Source organism: Adelges cooleyi, unplaced genomic scaffold (genome assembly GCF_023614345.1).
Source record: "Adelges cooleyi isolate 19-005CV unplaced genomic scaffold, UGA_ACOO_1.1 ACOO_flye_CR_arks_rails_tigmint_CR_PRNA_574, whole genome shotgun sequence".
In the NCBI taxonomy this organism is placed as follows: domain Eukaryota; kingdom Metazoa; phylum Arthropoda; class Insecta; order Hemiptera; family Adelgidae; genus Adelges; species Adelges cooleyi.
In genome coordinates, this window is record NW_026096268.1 from 1919058 (window position 1) to 1938545 (window position 19488).

The following is a 19488-nucleotide window of genomic DNA, read 5'->3' on the forward strand; positions in this document are numbered from 1 at the left end:
ACGTTTTATGAATTATGTATAATGTATGTATACCTCTTAAGTATACTACGTAGACAAATTACCATGCAACTTTGAAATAGGTTTATGACAAGAGATGAAAACGACAAAACAGTGTTTCGATAACACGGAAATCTACCTAAGTCTTGGACTTGTTCACAAAATTAAATGCTAATATATATGGTATTATTGTAAATTCGATAAATACCAACTTACCAATATTGATTCACATTTCCCAAATTTGTGACTCGTGACCGACAAGTTAGCTTAATAGTATTTCGTACAAAATCTCAACAATTGAATACCGATGAAATTGCAGATTTATGATTATATTTAACGTCAATTCGTCAAATGTAACATTTATTCTATATTCAAATACACTATAAAATTTGTTCTGAAGCATGTTATTGTTCATACACGGTGAAGAATGAAACGTACAAATAAGTAATTATAAAGAATAAATACGTCAATGGTAACAACTATAACTGTCAAGCGAGAATAGGTACATTTTTAACGACTTATCGAATCAACAAATGCAAAGGTTTTCAGTCTTCTAATCGCCTGGACGTTGCACTGAAATCATAATTCGCTGATTTCTTCGTTTGTAGGTACCCAATATTTACTTATTGTTCACAATTTGTGTATAAATAAATTACAACACGAGTGATAAACTGATATGCATTGAAAACGAGATGACATTTATTGAACTTATAACCTCCGGAATCTACACAAAGTGATTGTAATATTACAGCTATAACAGTATAATATCATGAATTAGTACAACATTTTTAGGAAAACAGCTCAAAAAGAAACTACTTTATTTAATGTCCCCACAACTCAGGTAATTAGAATACACTCTTACAATATAAAATATAATCTAATAGAAATGGAAGTATTCGGATTTATCGAATTCGGATTTGACGGGTTATCCGAATATTCGGATTTAAATTTCTAAGTACCGTGTTTGACTAACTTGATTCTATAAAACAATAAACATGGAAAGCCAAAGTCATCTTTTCAACATTTCTTTTTGCAGGGTGTTAAATTTTTAAAGCAGTACCCTTCATATGATGTGAGTATAAGGGATATGAATAAGATAGTACGCTTAAATAACATATAAATAATGTTATTAAAAATCGCTTCATTAATGTTAAGAAAATATGTAATATAAATAAAGTCAACATAGATTAATCGTTTTTATTATGAAAAATATCCCTGACCTATTACTTGACCTGTATGAATTTCTCATTTATGATTATACCGCACCGATAAAACGGTATTTTACGAATGTTTCTAAGGTGTAAAATATAGAAATAATCAGAAATTGGCCACAGTCACAGTGAATTTAAATGCTTTCTCAGTTTCAAATCGAAGCTTAAACGTAATTCATGTTAATCGTTTTGGGCCAAGTTAGTTACCAACATCAAACGCTATAATGCATTTACCTATTCGCGGTAAGTAAGTAGTAAGTGCAAAGAGCATGCGTTAAAATGTCAAATTTAAATTATGTATACTAATTAGTTAGTATACTAGTAATTAGTTACTAATTAATTGTTGGTTTTACACTGTGAACATGAAATAAAGCCTAACAACAATTATATTCTAAATACAATTTATACGAATGATTGATTATTATGTTTGGGGAGTTGTATGTAATCAAGGGAGCCATTCGAGTTTTTTGGTACGTCTACCAACATTTAAAACGGACCGAAAGCGCATACAAAAAAACATAAGGCTGCCAAAGCATACATCTCGTCGATCAATAATTGACTGGCATGGTTAAATGAAAATCGATTAAAAATAATTTGCATCGTTTGTGAAGTGCATTCCGGCGAACAAAACAAAATGACGTAGGTAGTCGTCACAAGAGTTTTAATTGAACGTGACCATTTACTCGTTTCGCTACTCAAAACTGGTACTCACCCAACATCGTGTGTGTACAGTGTACTTTATCTATAACAATCCTAATCGAGAGTAAAGAACTACGGGAAAGTGTTGCTTTAAGTATGTGGTGCTTATAATTAAATTGCTAATAATCTCTTCCAATTAGTACTACTATTACAAATATTACATAAGACGGAAAAGTGCATATTGTTTTCATTCTATACACGCCATGCGGAAAAATATGTATTATCGACATTTTTATATTTGTGGCCATGAGCCGTCGTATGTAGGGGAACGATAATGTTCGTAAACAAATGTGACTAGAGTGAAGAGTTATGCTACATAGCCCTTGACTAGTACAAATACCCAGCGCACATATTGTTATTATATAAATTATTATGTATAATATTGATTTTGTACGCAAACAGTAGACGGATGAACCTTATTTAAGTTATACGCTTCACTTATTCTATTTGTTTATGTTTACTAGTTTAAACTGTACACGGCTTTTATACTGTACTGGTTTACTGGAATTCGTAAAATACATTTTATGAAACTCGAGAGTTTGAAATAATCGAAATTTGAAGTTTTAAGAAAATTAAATGTTCTTCTATATAGTAATTAACAATTGGTTTTAATTATAATGATTATAATTTAGAACTATTTCGGTTTTCCAAACACTAAATAGTAAATAGTACTTATTTGTTTAGCCTTTAATTCAATATATTTTTTGTGATTACAATAGGTTATTTTTTTTAAATTAAATATATCATGTAATACATATACATATATAAATATATTAAACCATGCACGTTATCAATTGTTTTGAACGGCACATGCGATAGTTATGTACAGTATTAGATTTGTTGTTGTAGTATTTTTATAATTAATTGACAATAACTAGTGCGATGTGTATTATTAACCACAATTATAATCAATAATAATAAAAAAAAAATTATTAACTCTCTCATTAGCTTACACTTTACATTACTAGGACGTTACTAAAAAAAAAATAACGTTTGCAATTGTTTTTTTGAAAGTCATAAAATCGCTTTCGAGACGAATAAAGATACATAATTCAAATTTTAATTTAACGTTATTACAGTTTTAAAGCTACTAGGATACATTTGCGTAGCCCAGTAAAAGTAATTTTGAAATTTCCATTACAAAAAGCTGTCACGCCAGCTTAAAAGTACATATTGTTATTTTATGTTATTTACGTGTAAATAATTTGATAATAGTATTTGATCGAGAAAATCATATTTTTATAATAATAGTAATAATAATAATAATAATAATGATATAAATTAACATATTCTAAAAAATATACATTGTGTATATAATTATCGGTAATTGTTGTAGTTAGCACTATGGGACTAAAAAAAGTATTCTAGGATCATTGTACTGGCTAACACCAACAACAATATATTTTACCATAAGTAAAAAATTCTAGAAGAATCTATGTGTCATTACTTATTTACAATTTGTATGCTCACTATGTATAGTAATAATGACTAGAACTATGCCCATCGGCTCATTACATTTATCAGCAACGGTTCTTAAGGCCATTTGTATTCTTTTTATTAAACATGTACTTTCATTTGCCGTATATTAAAGGTACGTTTAACTTATAGTATTATAATTGTTAGTAGAGGCACATGATAATAAAAAGCAAAAAAACACTTTTAAATAATTCTTATCGTACAAGTAGTGACGCAAGTTTGGTTGCCTATCGGCCACCTTTAAGAGTTTATCTACTTATTTTACAGTTAATTAAATTTTGCATACTATTTTAAATTGCAGAACATCGAACAAATAAAATATTAATAACGTACAACCCTATTGAAATCCGTACGAGTCATCCTATAATAGTTCTTTCAAAATATACAACAACACTCGAGCAAACTTTTCTCCTTTTTTAAATAACTATTTGTATTTAAGCAACAATTATCTCGACAATTACAATACATTTTCGAAATAAACACTAAACTCAACAAAAAACAAACATTTTTAATCGCGTTTTAATGATTTTACTTATAACTGTAAGATTTTATTTTGTTTTAATAAAAAGATTGACTACAGATTTTTAAAAAAAATGTACATGCCTTAGTGAATCCGAGGTCCCGGTTAAAACAAACATTCCTATGATCAGGATTCTAGCTAGAAATAATAATGTAAGACCACTGTACATTGTGTATTCATTTTAAGGATTCACCCTTTAAAACTAAGCATGTACAATGCTTAATATCCACCCCTCCTTAATTTGTAATAATTAATTTTGATCTTACCCAAAAATGTATTTAGTCCTCCCTAAGAAAATTGTCTGTCGCCGATCGTCGGCCCGTTATTAAAAGGCGTACATTCTAGTACTAATTAAGCGTTAATTATTAGCTTAATGGCGAATAATCAAACTGTACTGATCTAATAATGACCATAGGGCGTACCTACGAATATGCGGTTTCTGGCAAAGGTTTTGCCATCCAAATATTATTGTAATGAATAATTGTCCGGACAGTTATTGGCGCGGTTTGATCTATACGAGTATATTATTAATAGTATTTTACGGGAGCTCGTACCGTATGATCTATTTTCAGCCAACCCCCAACCGTACTGAGTTAATGCCGGATCGGTTCAATTGTTCGATTTCACTGGGCAGACCGTAGTCCAAATGCTAGTAGTGCCATTCGGATCCCTGTCGATTCCATCACAGTCGTCCGATCGGTGCCGGGCCAGCGGACCACGATAATAATAAGACCGATGCCTTAAAACGTAGCGCAGTGATCGTTGTTGTGATATTTTCTGGAAATTTCTAATCAAAATTTACGTGCAAAATAATGGACTCGTGGTTGTCGGTGGACGTGTCGGCCAACGCCTTGACCAGGGACAGCCGAGGCTCCGTCCGAGGAGCGAAAACGGTAAAACACCATAAGTGTTATCACGGTTTAACATATCAACTGTATACATATATTTTTTTTTGCATATTTTATTTAACACATACAAAAAAAAACCTCTACCGGGCTACACATTGGCAACGGGCGCTTGGTTGTATTAATAGTGTGCACCATAGTGTTAACTGTACACACTAGACTCTAGAGAGGTTCCCGCCGTCGTTTACGGGATAGGCCTTAAAAATAACTTTTCCCGTCTCCCGTTTTAAACGCTCGCAAGTAAAAACATGATGACATGTTTGCCAGTTTAGGTGCAGTTCAGTGCCGGCTATGTGACGGAGTCGAAAAACATTTTTTTACTTAACACGCGGCGTTTATTTTTCCGATTTGCCTGGAACTTTCGAGACAATATTATATTATGGATATATCGTCAGACGTCAGTATAAAATATCATATCATTTACCTATTATATACTCGATCAGACGGACTAAACAAAAACACTCATGATATCATGTACTCTTTGTGTTGCCCGTGTCACAGGTTTGGGGACAGTTAGCATTAGAAGCTTCTCAGGTGTACATTGATGACGGTTCGGGAGGACCTGCCAAGAGTCCGTACTTCGCAACGGTAAGACGAGAACCCCAAGGCGGTTTGCCATGTATTTTGGCAAATCACATTACACATAATAATATAGAAAATGTTAACATCGATGCAACCTTTAGCGCACGGAGCCCGGTATAAAGCGTTAGAATCTGTATTATAATAATAGTCAAACTTGCCATTGTGTATTAAATATCATGTTAAACGTCAAATTCCATTATCCGTGCCAAAACCGCTTGGTGCAACACAGTAGTCAGTAAAAGTGCATATTCAATACCAGTAAACACTTTTTAATTTCCATGACTCACGTGCAGAGGTGGGCAAAAAATATCAAAGCATCAATTGATTCAAGTTTATTGATAAATCATAATCTAGTTCATTGATTGACTATCTATATAATTAATACACATTGTAATTATAAAAAATAAAAATATACCAAGAAGTAAACTTATAGGTGCGTTATAATTTATGAATGTATCAAGATGCTGTAGGTTGTATGTGCTTACCTCTGCTCACGAATACATTTAACAATGGGGAAGAGATAGAAAAAACTTGATAAATTATCGCGGAAAATAATGTTATATTCATAAAAATACTAGTATAGGCATTAGTCAGCTTAGTATTTGACGTGGTAAACAAAATAATTTCTGTTTTTGAACGTTCATAAAAAACAAATCACGTTCAGGTAATAAAATTAATACTTATCGCTAGTTTTGGTTGAACCATTGCACTTACTCGCATATCATAATAACAACAACAATATTGGTAACATGCTCATCCAATAGGTCTAACCAATATCGCTTATGAGTTATCTGGGTAGTCTTTATGTCTTTATTATATTGTCTTTACTCGGCACGGTTGTAATAATAATAATAATTACATTAATAGACATGTAGACATTTTCAAGGGGAATAGCCTAGGTTTAATGATTACGCGTTTATCAGTATAGGCTAGCGATTATACATTGTTTACAAATATTTAATTTATACATGGTAAACTTAAATAAGTGTATACTCGAAAATTTATTTTTTTATCTACGTATCTAGTTGTTTTTACCTACAGTGTTTTTGTATACAAACATATACATAGAGTTTTATCGTTTAAATATTATTTTAATACACTTCTCAAATAACTTTAATTATAAATATATATTTATATAAGAAAACAAATTGTTATTATATTATATAATAACAATATTTACTATAATAATAATAACATAAAATGATACGAAATATAAACGAATTAACGTCTACGGTATAGCTAACAAGACATATTATTTACTTTCTCTTGGATAATATAATATTGTGGTATTTTTTTAGGCGAGTCTCATTATGACTGAACACGGTCATAGATTTACTCGATTTCCTAAAGCATGCGACACCAGTGTTTGTTTAAAGTTACATCATTGGAAAGTGTATACTACTTACCTAATAACTAAACAATAATTTTAATTTTTAACTGCACTTCTTTAAAAAAGCTTAGGGTCACTTTGTTATCATAATTCATATAGCAGTATGTACTTCTCAAAATGATTTTGGCAGGCAGTATTAACAATACAAAACAATAAGTCATTACTGTATATATTTATATACGAACAAATCGTTTAATTGCTTTTACGCTGATAATATAAAGTTGAAATTTGCAACATAGTAACTCTGAAGCTTATTTTCCAGGTATTATTTTGGTATTTTATGTGAGGACACTAGTTTGACGTTTGTGTAAGTCTTAATCACACCCTATTCATTAAGAATTTATAGAATATAAACATTTAAAAAAATGTAACAACTCTTTATTCTCAATTAATATGCGCCTAATTTAACGCATCATATTACTAAAGCGAATTTATATTGACTAGAACAAGCCATGTTAATTAAAAATGTACACTTGTGCACTTATAATATTACAAAACATAGCACTTACAAAAATGCTATAATGTTCAGCCTGCGTTGCATTTTTCATGGAAACTTTGTTATCTACGTGTACGCTTACGGCTTAACCATTAATAGGATTGTTTGCAATAACAACTTGTTGTCCTGGGATATTTGTATTTTTATATCATAGGCAACATATTTGATACACACAACAAGAACTACGCTTAGTACAAATTGTTGTCTTTTGGTAGTAAAAAAGTAAAAACTCACTTCTATCACAAACCAATGATCTTTGTACTTAAGTATTGCACTATTTGTTGCAAGTGTACACTAGTGCACGTGCCAATGAAATGCGTATTTTAAAATGGCGGATATTACCATCCATTGCTGGTATTCAATTATCTGAACGAAACATACATTTATTTTTATCGTGTATCAAAAAAGCGAGTTTAAAAATGACGATTGCAATAAAATAAAAATATTTTAAAACTAATATGGGGAAAATACAAATCTAAGGTTAACCAGAATCCTGACAGAGTGAAAATGTACACAACTATAATATTGCAGCGGGTATAGGCTATAGCTATCAAACACGAGCGACGTACACTTTTCCTGTTACCCATGCACAATAGAACATGATTAATTATTTTGCCAATAAATTGTTAAGTTTTTAGTAATAATTACCAGGAAAAAACGCTTGAAACTTAAAAAAAATAATTTTGACCAATACTATTTCTTTACCTACGCTTGTTTGATGAGTAACTTTTTGAAAGAATATCAAGATTGTGGTTGGACTGTTTTGAAATCACATTCATAAAACTTGAACGCCGCTGCTTACTTATGGTTCTTATTGTGAACTAAACAACTTAGTACGTATCTCAATAAACGCTCAGAACCACAGTAAACAGTTGTGAATTATTGCACTTAATGCTTTTATGTAACAATACCACTATTTAGAGAGAATTGAAACCATTTATAAACGCGGTTGAACGTATAATAATTATTTTCAAATAATATACTTTCTATTTTGTTTTCTTTCAGACAATTGAAAAGTTACCGGACAAAGTGTTGTTGAACATATTTTCGTACTTGAGCCACAAACAAATATGTAGCGTTGCTCGAGTTAGTAGAAAATGGCGCACTATAGCTTACAACACATCTCTTTGGTACAGCGTGTCTCTGAGACCTGAGGTGTCAGGACTCCACGTCACGTCTTTAGATTTCCTGTTGTCTTTAATAAGGTACTGCGGCGAATACTACTGTTTGCCGTACAAAACAAAACCATTTTAATCTGTTGTGTTGACACTATAATTATTACAGCGTGAGATTCGGCTCTTCGTTGCGGTATATCGAACTGCCCATCGAGCTCATAACGCACACGGTACTGCACGAGCTGGCCAACAAATGTCCTAATCTCACTCACATGCTTCTCGACTTTTCCACCGCCATGCAGCTGCACGATTTCAGCGAGCTCCAAGCATTCCCGACCAAACTGAAGTACCTTTGCGTTTGCCTGTCCGAAGTTATCTTCATGGAAGGGTTCATGCGGAAGATTTACAACTTTATCAACGGACTGGAAATACTGCATTTAATAGGTGAGCGAATTCCTAGCTCGGAATCTTAAAATAAGATCAGTATTTTGGAGCAAGGGCGGTGTCCCGTGGCGCTGTGTTTATTGTTAATTTGATCATTCTGGGCTCTGTGCGGTTTTTGTCCTCAGGAACTTACGAAAAAGTCGAAGAAGAGGAGGAAGAGATCTACGAGGTGATAAACGTGCACAAACTCAAATCGGCCACTCCCAACTTGAGGGTAATTAATCTCTACGGTATTAACTTTGTGGACGACAGCCATATAGACGCGTTCAGCTCGAATTGTATACAGCTGGAGTGTCTGGCCGTCAATTACTGCGCCAAGGTGACAGGTTCCACGATGAAGACCTTGTTTCAGAGGAGCAAACGGCTCAGGTGTCTTCTCATGAATCAAACGAGTAATTATCATTAGCGCATAGACCTGACGTGGCAAAAGAAAAATGTCAAGTATATTATTGTGCACAGATCTAATCAGCGAATACGTGATGCAAGTGGACTGGGAAAAGTCTTCGATCCAAGAGCTGGATGTGAGTGCCACAGATCTTTCGACCGAGTGCCTAATAGACATGTTGGTCCGGATACCTAACCTTAAGTTCTTAAGCGCCGGTCAGATAAACGGGTTCAACGACACTGTGCTGAGCGCGTTCATGGAACAGGGAAACGCCAGGAGTTTGATCGCCCTAAACTTGGACTACTCGGATAACTTGACGGACGAAGGGCTGTACAAGTTTTTGTCCCGACACGGCCATCAGCTTCAGGGCCTCTCGCTGGCTGGAATGCCGCACATCACTGATCAATTGTGGAACACTGTACTGCCCGTGCTCACCAACGTCAAGTAATCACTTTAAACGACATAACATTTACTTGCCAAAGTACACCATTTGGTCTTACATTTATTATCCCAACTGCGTGTTATACCTCACACATGGTTTAAAATATGTTTTGTTATTATACTCTGTTTTAAAATTCTATTAAAATGGACTGACCTTATGTATGGTTGCATACAACTTTTTAGGTCTCATAAATTGTGTTTGAACCAATCACAGTGATCCAATAATTGTTTATGGAACCGATAATGTTGTTTGCAACATTAAACTGTTAAATTGTCTTCATATATGACAATTAAATACCAAATTGTTTTTATTTTAGGATAATGGTAATGGGTACCCAAGAAAGATTGGCCGGTAACATACTGGTGGATCAGCTCATGGACGGCATTGCAACGAACTGTCCGAAACTGGAAAGACTGGAGCTGAAATGGGACCCGGACAACTTGAGGTTCTCCGACAAAAGTCAAAAAGCCATAGACATATTTCGAGTCAAATGTCTAAAGCTTCGGTGTCTGGTTTTAAGGTAATACACGCATACAACAAACACGGCGACGGTATAAACGTGTAAACGAAAACTACCACGGTCGTTAAATGTTTTTGATTTCTTGTTTTTGTACGTTTCGTGTAGTGATGGGAGATATTACGAAATAGTGAAAGCCAACTTCGAGAGAGCAGACCGTTTAACTGTGGTCAGGACCACTACGTGCTGTAGCGTGTCCAACTATTACCTGCTGCACAACTACAAAGATTTGATATTCAATTAGCCTTTGAGTGTACGATATACGAATAAGATATGAATGTAAAATTAAGTACAATTTAATATAAGTTATTGTGACTATATTATTTACTATTATGGTGTTGCTTGGGGAATTTAATGAATTATTTTGTACCCGTCGTCCACCGTGTTGACCTTCGTGCGCGATTACATAAGAGAAAGCAAAACAATTTGCTTTCACCTTCGACGAAAACGTCTTACGGAGAAAGTATAGTTTAAAGATAGGCGGTTTGCCCCGCAAACGTCCGAGTTGTTTCCCGAACGTCGACCGAACAACACCGTGGAAGTTAATTTGTTGGTTTTGCTTAAATTTTTTTTCTCCGACTACTTTTTGAGACTGTTCAAAATGCATATCAAGTACGTGAACATCGAGGAAAAAATCGCCAAGCGATTGGACGATTTGTTCGGTGTAAAGGACTGCTTGATCGAAGTCAACCCGGGTCAGGTGATACTTCCGCCCAAGTACAAGGATTTGGGAGAAAGGATTATGAACATGGAGGTCAGGACGGATGACGTATGGCTAGTGTCGTATCCCAGAACAGGTACTAGACACATTTTGTATTATACAAATAATAAAAAAAACTATTATTTTTGTCCATTATATACCCTTCCGGGTTGGCCGGTTCAATGCGGTTTACAAGGCGTTTCTGGTAGGCGTGTAATTCGTTACGCTACATTGAGTTTAATAAATTACTATGATATTTTTTCCGTTACCATTATAAACGGTCTATATGTTTTTAGGAAGTACATGGGCCCAGGAAATGGTCTGGTGTATTTGCAATGATTTGGATTTCGCAAAAGCCAAGAGCATGATCGGTCAGTCGAGGACGCCCTTATTAGAGTAAGTGATTTACACACTATCGTTGCGACTGCCACACTACTCGTTAAACAATACAAAAAAGAAACGGAGAGACACACACGAGATGCAAAGAGTCAAACATAAACTATTAACTATAAATAGAATAACTATTAAAACTATTAACGATATACACACGATTTTATAGATTATACGGAGTAGAAGTCAAATTAATTAAAACGAAAAATTAACACATTTGTTTAGTTTGCAGCTCAACAATTTTAGAACAATAATAAAAGTGCACGCTCGTGCAATTAAAATAAATCAGTCATGTGATGTACCGTTAATTTGATTTCGTCGAGGCGTAGTACAAGAATTAATTTAAGGGGCTTTGTATAGGCAATTAATATTGCGTCTATTAAGCAAATATTTCAGTTTCTCAATTTGTTTTCGTAATATGCTGGGTTACATCTAACGTTCATCTCATGTTATTATGTTTTAAAGGTTTATTTAAAATAATTTGGTTTGACAACTAATAATGGTTATGTCAGTGAGAAATTACATAAATATGTTTATATAAATCATAATGAATCGAAAAAAAAATCGTGGATATCGGTGTTAAGTATAGACAATATTTATGTAATTTCTCACTAACATTACCATTTTTAGATGTAAAATCAAATTATTTTAAATTAAAAGCAATTATGTTCTTGCTGACGTATTAAAAAGTAAATTAATATTATATATTTCAATTATCTTTCTTCCAGAAATAAATGGTTTTAATAATAGTTTTAGTCATTTTTCTGTAATAACATTCATTGCGTATACGCTCACGAATTTCATAATATTTTCGATTTATGTTTTTTCCTTAAACAGGATACATTATAGAGCATGTAGATTTCACATTTTATTTTGTTACTAGTAATTCAAATTACTTTACAATACCACTATTGTAACTGAACACAATAATTAACAAAATTATTTTGGTATATTCAAAAACTAAATACTAATGCGCCCTATAAATAATTATGTTAGTCTTTTTAACAAGGAAAAGAAAAATTGTAGAAACAATATTTACTGGCTATCTATTATATGAGCCTTTAACTTTTAAATCAGTAAAATAAACTAACAATAAAATCACAAGTACTTGTGGTAATAAAATATTACAATAATAATAGTTAAGGGAAGAACAAAGTGAACCACAAGAAATAGAAAGGACATACAGAAAAAAATATTAATTTTTTTTGAAAATGTTTTCAAAAGTTAGTTTATATTTTTAAAATGTATTGATTTCTTGTTTTGGCAGGGGATACATTTTTTCAAAAATCTATTGACAAACATTTGTTTGAGTATTATTTTCAATGTTTTACTTATACTTTAAATGCTATGATACAATTTCTTATATTTTAATAATATTTAAACATTTTGTTCAATACTGTTTCTTTTCTATTGGCAAAACATGATTTCAAGATAGTTTAAAAAAATTAACTAACTTTTTGACAATATTTTGCAAACGTATTAATTACTTTTTTGGCTGTATGGACGACCGATGAGATAATATCGCAAGAGAAAATAAATGGGGACAAAAAAAAAAAATAATTATTACTATTATCTAAGTATAGAGTTAACATTAAAATGGCTAATTACGTTTATGGACGAATTTTAGATTGACAGCACTTATGGGAAACGATACGAGTAAGCTGAAAGACCAATTGGGAAACTCAGTGGAACAAGTGGAAAATATGCCTTCGCCGAGGTTCATAAAAACGCATCTGCCTTCTCAACTGTTGCCTGAGCAGTTGAACGCCGTGAAACCGAAAATCGTGTACGTCACTCGCAATCCCAAAGACATGTGCGTGTCTTATTATCACTATTGTAAACTAGTGCACGGTCTACACGGTTCGTTTGACGAGTTCTGCGAGCTGTTCATTCAAGGGAAAACTCCAATCGGACCGATATGGAGTCACATTCTGGGTTTCTGGCAACAGAGAGACGAACCGAACGTGCTGTTTCTGAAATACGAAGATATGAAGAAGGTGAGCGAAATAAACAACGTTGCCGGCATTTTGCGCTTTTTGTGACCCACGGTTGTAATTTGCAGGATTTAAAGGGGGCCATAAGACAAGTGGCGGCTTTCTTGGAGAAAGAGCTGACAGAAGAACAGGTGTCGGCTCTGGAGGATCACTTGAGCTTCAACAGCATGAGGAAGAACCCCGCTCTGAACTTGGAGCCGCTTCTGGCCATGATGGAAAAGCCCCAGGCCGCAGACGAGAATTCAGACCAGAAGTTCATCAGGAAAGGAAAAGTCGGAGATTGGAAAAACTACATGTCCGAAGAACTATCGGCCAAGTTCGATAGTTTTACGGATGAAAACTTAAAAGGCACCGACCTTACTTTCGAAACGAGCTAATATGTTCATATATTTAATTGCGCTGTAAGATTACCCGTAAGACTTAGTAAAAATTAATTATTAATGTGTATTAATGTGTACTGATTAATAATGTATTTACACATTATACTTAAGTATAGAATTCTAAGATATTTTTTTAAATAAACTTTATTTAACTATAATTTTTTACATGCCTTTTTTTAAATGTTAAAATATCCATACATTTAGGTCTATACCTTGTTGCTAGTTTAAAAGTGTTGAAAATGATCACACTTATGTTGGTCTTGAAAAATTACGTTAAAATTGTTTTGTATACATTGCCAAGTAAAGGATTAAGAAATATGTGCGTCTATAATATATTGTGTTATTGCACATACATTATTGAAATTTGAAGTATTATTTTAAACAACAGCGTCACCAGCTAATAATTATGTCATTGTTTTCAGAATAAGGGACTTCTTAAAATTGATTATTTTAAATAAATGTTCATTAGTCATTACAATACACAAGAGAAACAAACATTATCTTTGATTTGATTAAGTTTTTCATTTTTAGTTTCAAACTTACACCAAAACACTTTTCAAAGTTTATTTATTGATAATTGTATTTCTACCGACGTTAAACAAATTAAAAATGCGTTTTCAGCAAAACATAAATGTTATATTACATATTATTCTATTAAACTAAATTTTATTTTGGACTGTATAGTAATACAATTATATTTTGATCTACTCGCTAAACTATTTATGAGTGTATAATATTATAGTTAAATATTATACAATTATTAAATAGGTAAATTATTTAAAATTTAAAATTTTTTGTTGGTTTTATAAACATTAAATAGTTTTTAAGCGTTAATATCATAACAATACATACAAATCTAAAACAAAATGTTAAATTAACAAATGACACAATAAAATATATAATATTATTTATTGCTATGTGACATTATATTTGTAACGTAAACAGTAAAAACTATAATAATAATAGTTATAAATTAATAAACAAGAATAATTTAAAAAATATAAAATAATTATAATAAATTAAACGTCTATAATAATTTAATAGTATTTAATTGATCCGTAATACGTTTCTAAATTATTGAAAATCATATTTATATTTGCAGCATAAGACTGATGTCTGTTTTATTTGTAAGACTAAAAGATTAAGATTTTAATTTAATTTTCAACAAAAAAGTATGTAGGGAGGAGTCTAGTGTGAAAGTTACAAAAATTATTGAATTTTAAGGTTTTTTTGGTGATTTATTTATAAAGGCTAAAGCTGGTTATGACTTTTAAGTTGTGCGTCATTAGTCATTACCAAGAAGAATTACAAGAAAATTTTTTTTTAATGTTGTTTTTCAGTGAGAACAGAAATATATCCTTGAGTTTGGTTGTTTCGTGATTTCATATATATATATATATAATTAATAAAAATTCAAAAATTGCTTGAATATAAAGTTATAATTAGAAAAAGTTGCTGTTGTGTTGTAAAAATACGGTTTCATTAGCATACAAACACGTTTTACGTAGATTTTGTCATAAATAATTTGTTTCCAAATGACAAAATTATTAACTTAAATCAAATACAAGCTAAAAAAAACACACATTCTATATCTAAGTACAGAAAAAAATATTGGTTCAGTGGTTTGCGAGTTATCATGTCAATAACCTGTCAAAACGGTTTGAAAATAAATCATCTCAGACTAGCCAAGCACGTGGCGATATAAATTACATTACCAGTTCGTGAAAATCAGTACTTAATTTGTTCAAATAAAATTGCACACCGGCACGAATGAGAAAACTTTTTTGGGGTACATAAAGTTCTTCGAAAAAGACAATTTATATATATTAACAACTCGAGAAAACAAAAATACAACTTTAGACATACACACTTTTTATAATTCCTTCTAAATGTCTACCTATTCATGCTATTCTGGTTGGCAATCTCATTATAAGTATAACTAAAAATATAAAATCATGTATATAAATTATGTTTGTGATGAAACCCATAGTTGTTTCAAATTTGAAACACCTATTACGACGAATACCTTCAAAACAAAAATCAATCAAAACTTAGTCCGCTATTTTCCAAACACTCGCCTTCCCATTCGTCGAATAATTTCACAAACTCTTGTGACATCTTCTCTTTGCCACCGCCTACTTTGCCACTCCTCATGAAGCTCCCATCGGCGTCGATTAGATTGTACGTCTTGTTGATTTCTATTACAGGTTCGTAGTTTACCGCCCTGTTGTTTTTCATGCTCTCGAAGCTCAAGTGATCCTCCAACGCCAGCACTTGATCGTCGGCTAGATCTTTACCCAGGAACTTGCCGGTCCGGCGAATGACCGACCGGAGGTCCTGCAGAAAACCCAAACGATTATAATACGTACAACTCGAATGCGTTTGGTTTGTCGGACCAGATTGCTGATAATATTGTTATTACCCGTTTCATGTCTTCGTATTTCAAAAATAGTACCCTCGGGTCGTTCCGTTGTTCCCAATAGCCGAGTAAGTGGTCGAAAAACGGACTAAAACACACTGTACAACACATGTCGTCCGTCCGTTAAAAAATAGAAAATATTATGTCATTCCGTTTTCGTAATGCAATTAAAAATTATACACTTACGCGAATCTGAAGTGAAAAGTTTACAGAAATCATCGAAATTTCCCTTGTACCCTTCCAGCAGTCGACAATGGTGGAAGTACGAGAGACATGTGTCTTTGGCGTTTCTGGCCACGTACACGATCTGCAAGTGAATACGCTTGTTTAAATAAATAGTTTTTATTGAAATTTAATGAAGGAAAAATACCACCAGAGCTTTAGAGAAGAACTCTTCCGGTTAAAATTTCTCTGTTTAGAAAACTAAAACAAATCAAATAAAAGAACTATTCGAGCATTGTCATAAAATGACATTTATAGCTAAACAGTGACAAAACGGGGTTTGTTAAAGCCATTTATAGTTAACTTTAATGACTAAAAATAAAATATTGCACGAGGGTTATCAACCATTAACCTCTCTACCGATGGAATAAAATAAAGCTGTGATGAGTTAAAATAGTGTATGTTGTAGTATTATATGACAACTGACATAGTTGAATAAGCAGCATCTCATCGTCAATTCACATTATATAGTTGCAACCGTGTTTACTTACTTTGGCTTTGGTCGACTGATCCTTCAGTTTGGTGGGCAACAACTTGTACGGCAAGTGTGTCTTGATATATCTGGGAGATTTCATGCGATTGATGTACTCGATAGAGTCCAACACGTAAAGCGGAAGTTTAAGATCGGGTTTTTCCAACAAGTCTTTCTCATAGTCAAAAAGCGGCGTGTGACTGAAACGATATAGTTAAAAATAACCGAATTTGTTTGGTTTTTTTGCTCAAATAAAATGTATTTACTCCAGGAACGGAAACCGTTCGGGAAGAAACTGTTTGGCGCCTTCGAAATCTAAATCGCTCGATATGCACCACACCATCTCTTGAGTCCACGTGGTACCTGGAAACAAAATGCAATTTATACTTAAGCCCACCTTGCGACGCATAACGCGACGTGACAACAAACGCGATTATTGACTTTATTTTTTATCGTTGATAACATTGTATTATATACCTACGATGCACCTTCTTGTCAATCATCGGCTATACACGGCCTTCTATTATCTCAACAGGTCATAAAAACATAATGTATGAATGAAAAGACCGTGGCCAAATTACACTCAATATATAGGTCGCTGGATGAAATATGCTATTATTATATTTATTTACTACTTGCAAAGAATATGGGCCTCACTGAGGAGCCTCGTAGGAGGCCCAGGGTTATAAGATTATATGAAAAAAAAAAGAAAACATAATTAGTTAGTAATGTAACATACAGTTATGAACAATTGACATATGCAGAGAAATAAACAGGTCAAACAAAAATATTATAGAGCAGACGGTTAGAGTGTTGAGTAATTATTTTAATTATATGCTCGGATTTTACTAGTTCAGATTTAAAATCTTACACAGGTATTTATACTGTACTACAGAGTAGATCGTATTAAGCGAGATATACTTGGATGAACTAACAACCTTGGTCAGTCAGATAAAAAGTATTTTTTTTAGTACATACTTTATTGATGGCGGCAAAAACTCTTGGAGAGTTATGAAGGCCAGAAGAAGAAGAAGACATACTTTATACTTTTACGTGGAATTTTAAAATAATTACAATATCTTTGTTACAACGCTATTTTATGATCATTTTTGTAATTCATTTATATATTATAAGTACTTGATTTATTATTTATCTTTTTTTCAGTTTATTTTTTTTTTTTAAGTAATTTATGTATTATGTATATACATACATTAATTTATTTCGTCAAGTCAAGTCATACCTTTGAAGTTGTTTGAATTATTTGTATTAAAAATAAAATATAATAGTTAGGTGTGTCAGAATTTACAATCGAGGATGATTACCTACATAAAAGATATACATCGGTGACCCTGAAAGTAAAGACAAAATAGAGGTCATAGCGTTTTCCAAAAAAACCTTTCAACATGTTTGCTCATCTCCGATAGAGTTATATTGGAAATCTTAAATAGACTAATAATAATTATTGTTATAATAATGAATTGAATTATAATTATTATTAAACATATTTTAATGGTAAATAAGTCCCTGTATAAATGTTTATTTATTATAAAATGATACCAGTTACTTGATTTTTAATTTTTACTGAATTGATGGACCAATTTGAACCAAAACTGTATTACACGTGTTACATAGCTGTACGCATGGTACATGTTATTATGCGAATATTATGAAATCATTATACCTAATATATTAGCAGTTTTCGATAGTTAAACTGCGTTGTGTGTAAGTATCATATTATGGCGAGTTACACTATTCACTGGTAAGTTTTGACATCGCGAAACAGATAGCAGAGCACAATTAGTCATTTCACAATTCAAGTCTATTCATATAGTAGTATGACTGTCGAATCACTACCTATGTGTGTGTTCATGAAATATTATAGAGAAGTGGATAAAAAATACTCTGCAGGGATTGGCGCCAACCGACACACGTGTGCCCTAGTCTAGAAGTATTGCGTATTGGATAGTTCATCCACTTGGTTTGGACCGAAAATGATGTCAAATGATTGGAGACTTGGCCACGCTCATACAACCCCGACAAGATAGGTCCCCTGAAATCAGGTATATAGGTCTGTGTAAACTTCAAACCTGTTTTGGGGTAGCTGCACACCCATACGTCGTCGTCCCGGATTTCCATGTCCAGGATGCGCTGTCCGAACTTTCTGTAATAAACCGGTAGTACGACGTCGTTGGCTTTAAGGTATCCATTTCGGAAACTCGTCACGAAAGTCTTGTTGAGTATTTCCGACACTTGGCCGTCCACGTCCGCGTATTTGATTTCCGTGGTCATGTTTGCCGGGTTTTCCGTTGACTTGCGTTGTTAAAAAAATCCGATTCTCTCCGACGATCGACGTTTTATATAGACCTTCATCGCAGGCCGCATATTTGCTTTGGAGAGGGTATTGCATGGGCCAACGTTGGTTTTAGCGTGTCATAGGCGATCATATTCGCATGAAAACGGTGATGATCGACGATATTGCCTCCCCTCCCATTTTAGCTAGGTGAAGTTCTACTCTTATTGTTCCTTCCCCGCGGGTTGTTATTATTATGTAAGTACAAGCAGAAAAACAAAAACATGCCGAATCTATCGTCAGTCATCCGAGTAAGTACTTATATTGTGCTGCTGTCTTTTTTTTTTTTTCAATAATCCCAGTGGCCTAGATAACAGAGAAGATTTTTTACAGTTTAAACCGCACATAATAAGTAGGTTTTCCTGCGGTGACAGCCTCAAGG

The 19488-nt window shown here is 33.0% G+C and overlaps 3 protein-coding genes across 6 annotated transcripts; 2 read left to right on the forward strand and 1 right to left on the reverse strand.

Annotated features, from left to right (window-relative positions):
- The first annotated feature begins 4513 nt into the window (after positions 1–4513).
- On the forward strand, positions 4514–10502 carry LOC126843540 (F-box/LRR-repeat protein 2). 3 transcript variants are annotated; one of them, XM_050581128.1, is made up of 9 exons: positions 4514–4796; positions 5076–5205; positions 5310–5396; positions 8282–8481; positions 8561–8835; positions 8961–9227; positions 9295–9664; positions 9979–10182; positions 10288–10502. In XM_050581128.1, exons 2-9 carry the CDS (start codon positions 5188–5190, stop codon positions 10421–10423), a joined length of 1557 nt encoding a protein of 518 aa, XP_050437085.1. In that variant the 5' UTR covers positions 4514–4796; positions 5076–5187; the 3' UTR covers positions 10424–10502. The 3 variants fall into 3 exon arrangements, with proteins under 3 accessions (XP_050437085.1, XP_050437086.1, XP_050437087.1); XM_050581129.1 differs by having other exon boundaries at positions 5081–5205; XM_050581130.1 differs by lacking the exons at positions 5076–5205; positions 5310–5396 and having other exon boundaries at positions 4515–4796.
- A 113-nt stretch (positions 10503–10615) lies between these two features.
- Positions 10616–13801, forward strand: LOC126843568 (luciferin sulfotransferase). The gene is made up of 4 exons (XM_050581171.1): positions 10616–10976; positions 11176–11275; positions 12897–13266; positions 13332–13801. Exons 1-4 carry the CDS (start codon positions 10781–10783, stop codon positions 13638–13640), a joined length of 975 nt encoding a protein of 324 aa, XP_050437128.1. The 5' UTR covers positions 10616–10780; the 3' UTR covers positions 13641–13801.
- A 902-nt stretch (positions 13802–14703) lies between these two features.
- LOC126843565 (luciferin sulfotransferase-like) lies at positions 14704–19105 on the reverse strand. 2 transcript variants are annotated; one of them, XM_050581168.1, is made up of 6 exons: positions 18844–19105; positions 17023–17119; positions 16776–16956; positions 16249–16369; positions 16066–16160; positions 14704–15980 (listed from the first exon to the last, which is right to left on the reverse strand). In XM_050581168.1, exons 1-6 carry the CDS (start codon positions 19043–19045, stop codon positions 15684–15686), a joined length of 993 nt encoding a protein of 330 aa, XP_050437125.1. In that variant the 5' UTR covers positions 19046–19105; the 3' UTR covers positions 14704–15683. The 2 variants fall into 2 exon arrangements, with proteins under 2 accessions (XP_050437125.1, XP_050437126.1); XM_050581169.1 differs by lacking the exon at positions 18844–19105 and adding an exon at positions 17234–17794.
- Positions 19106–19488: the final 383 nt, after the last annotated feature.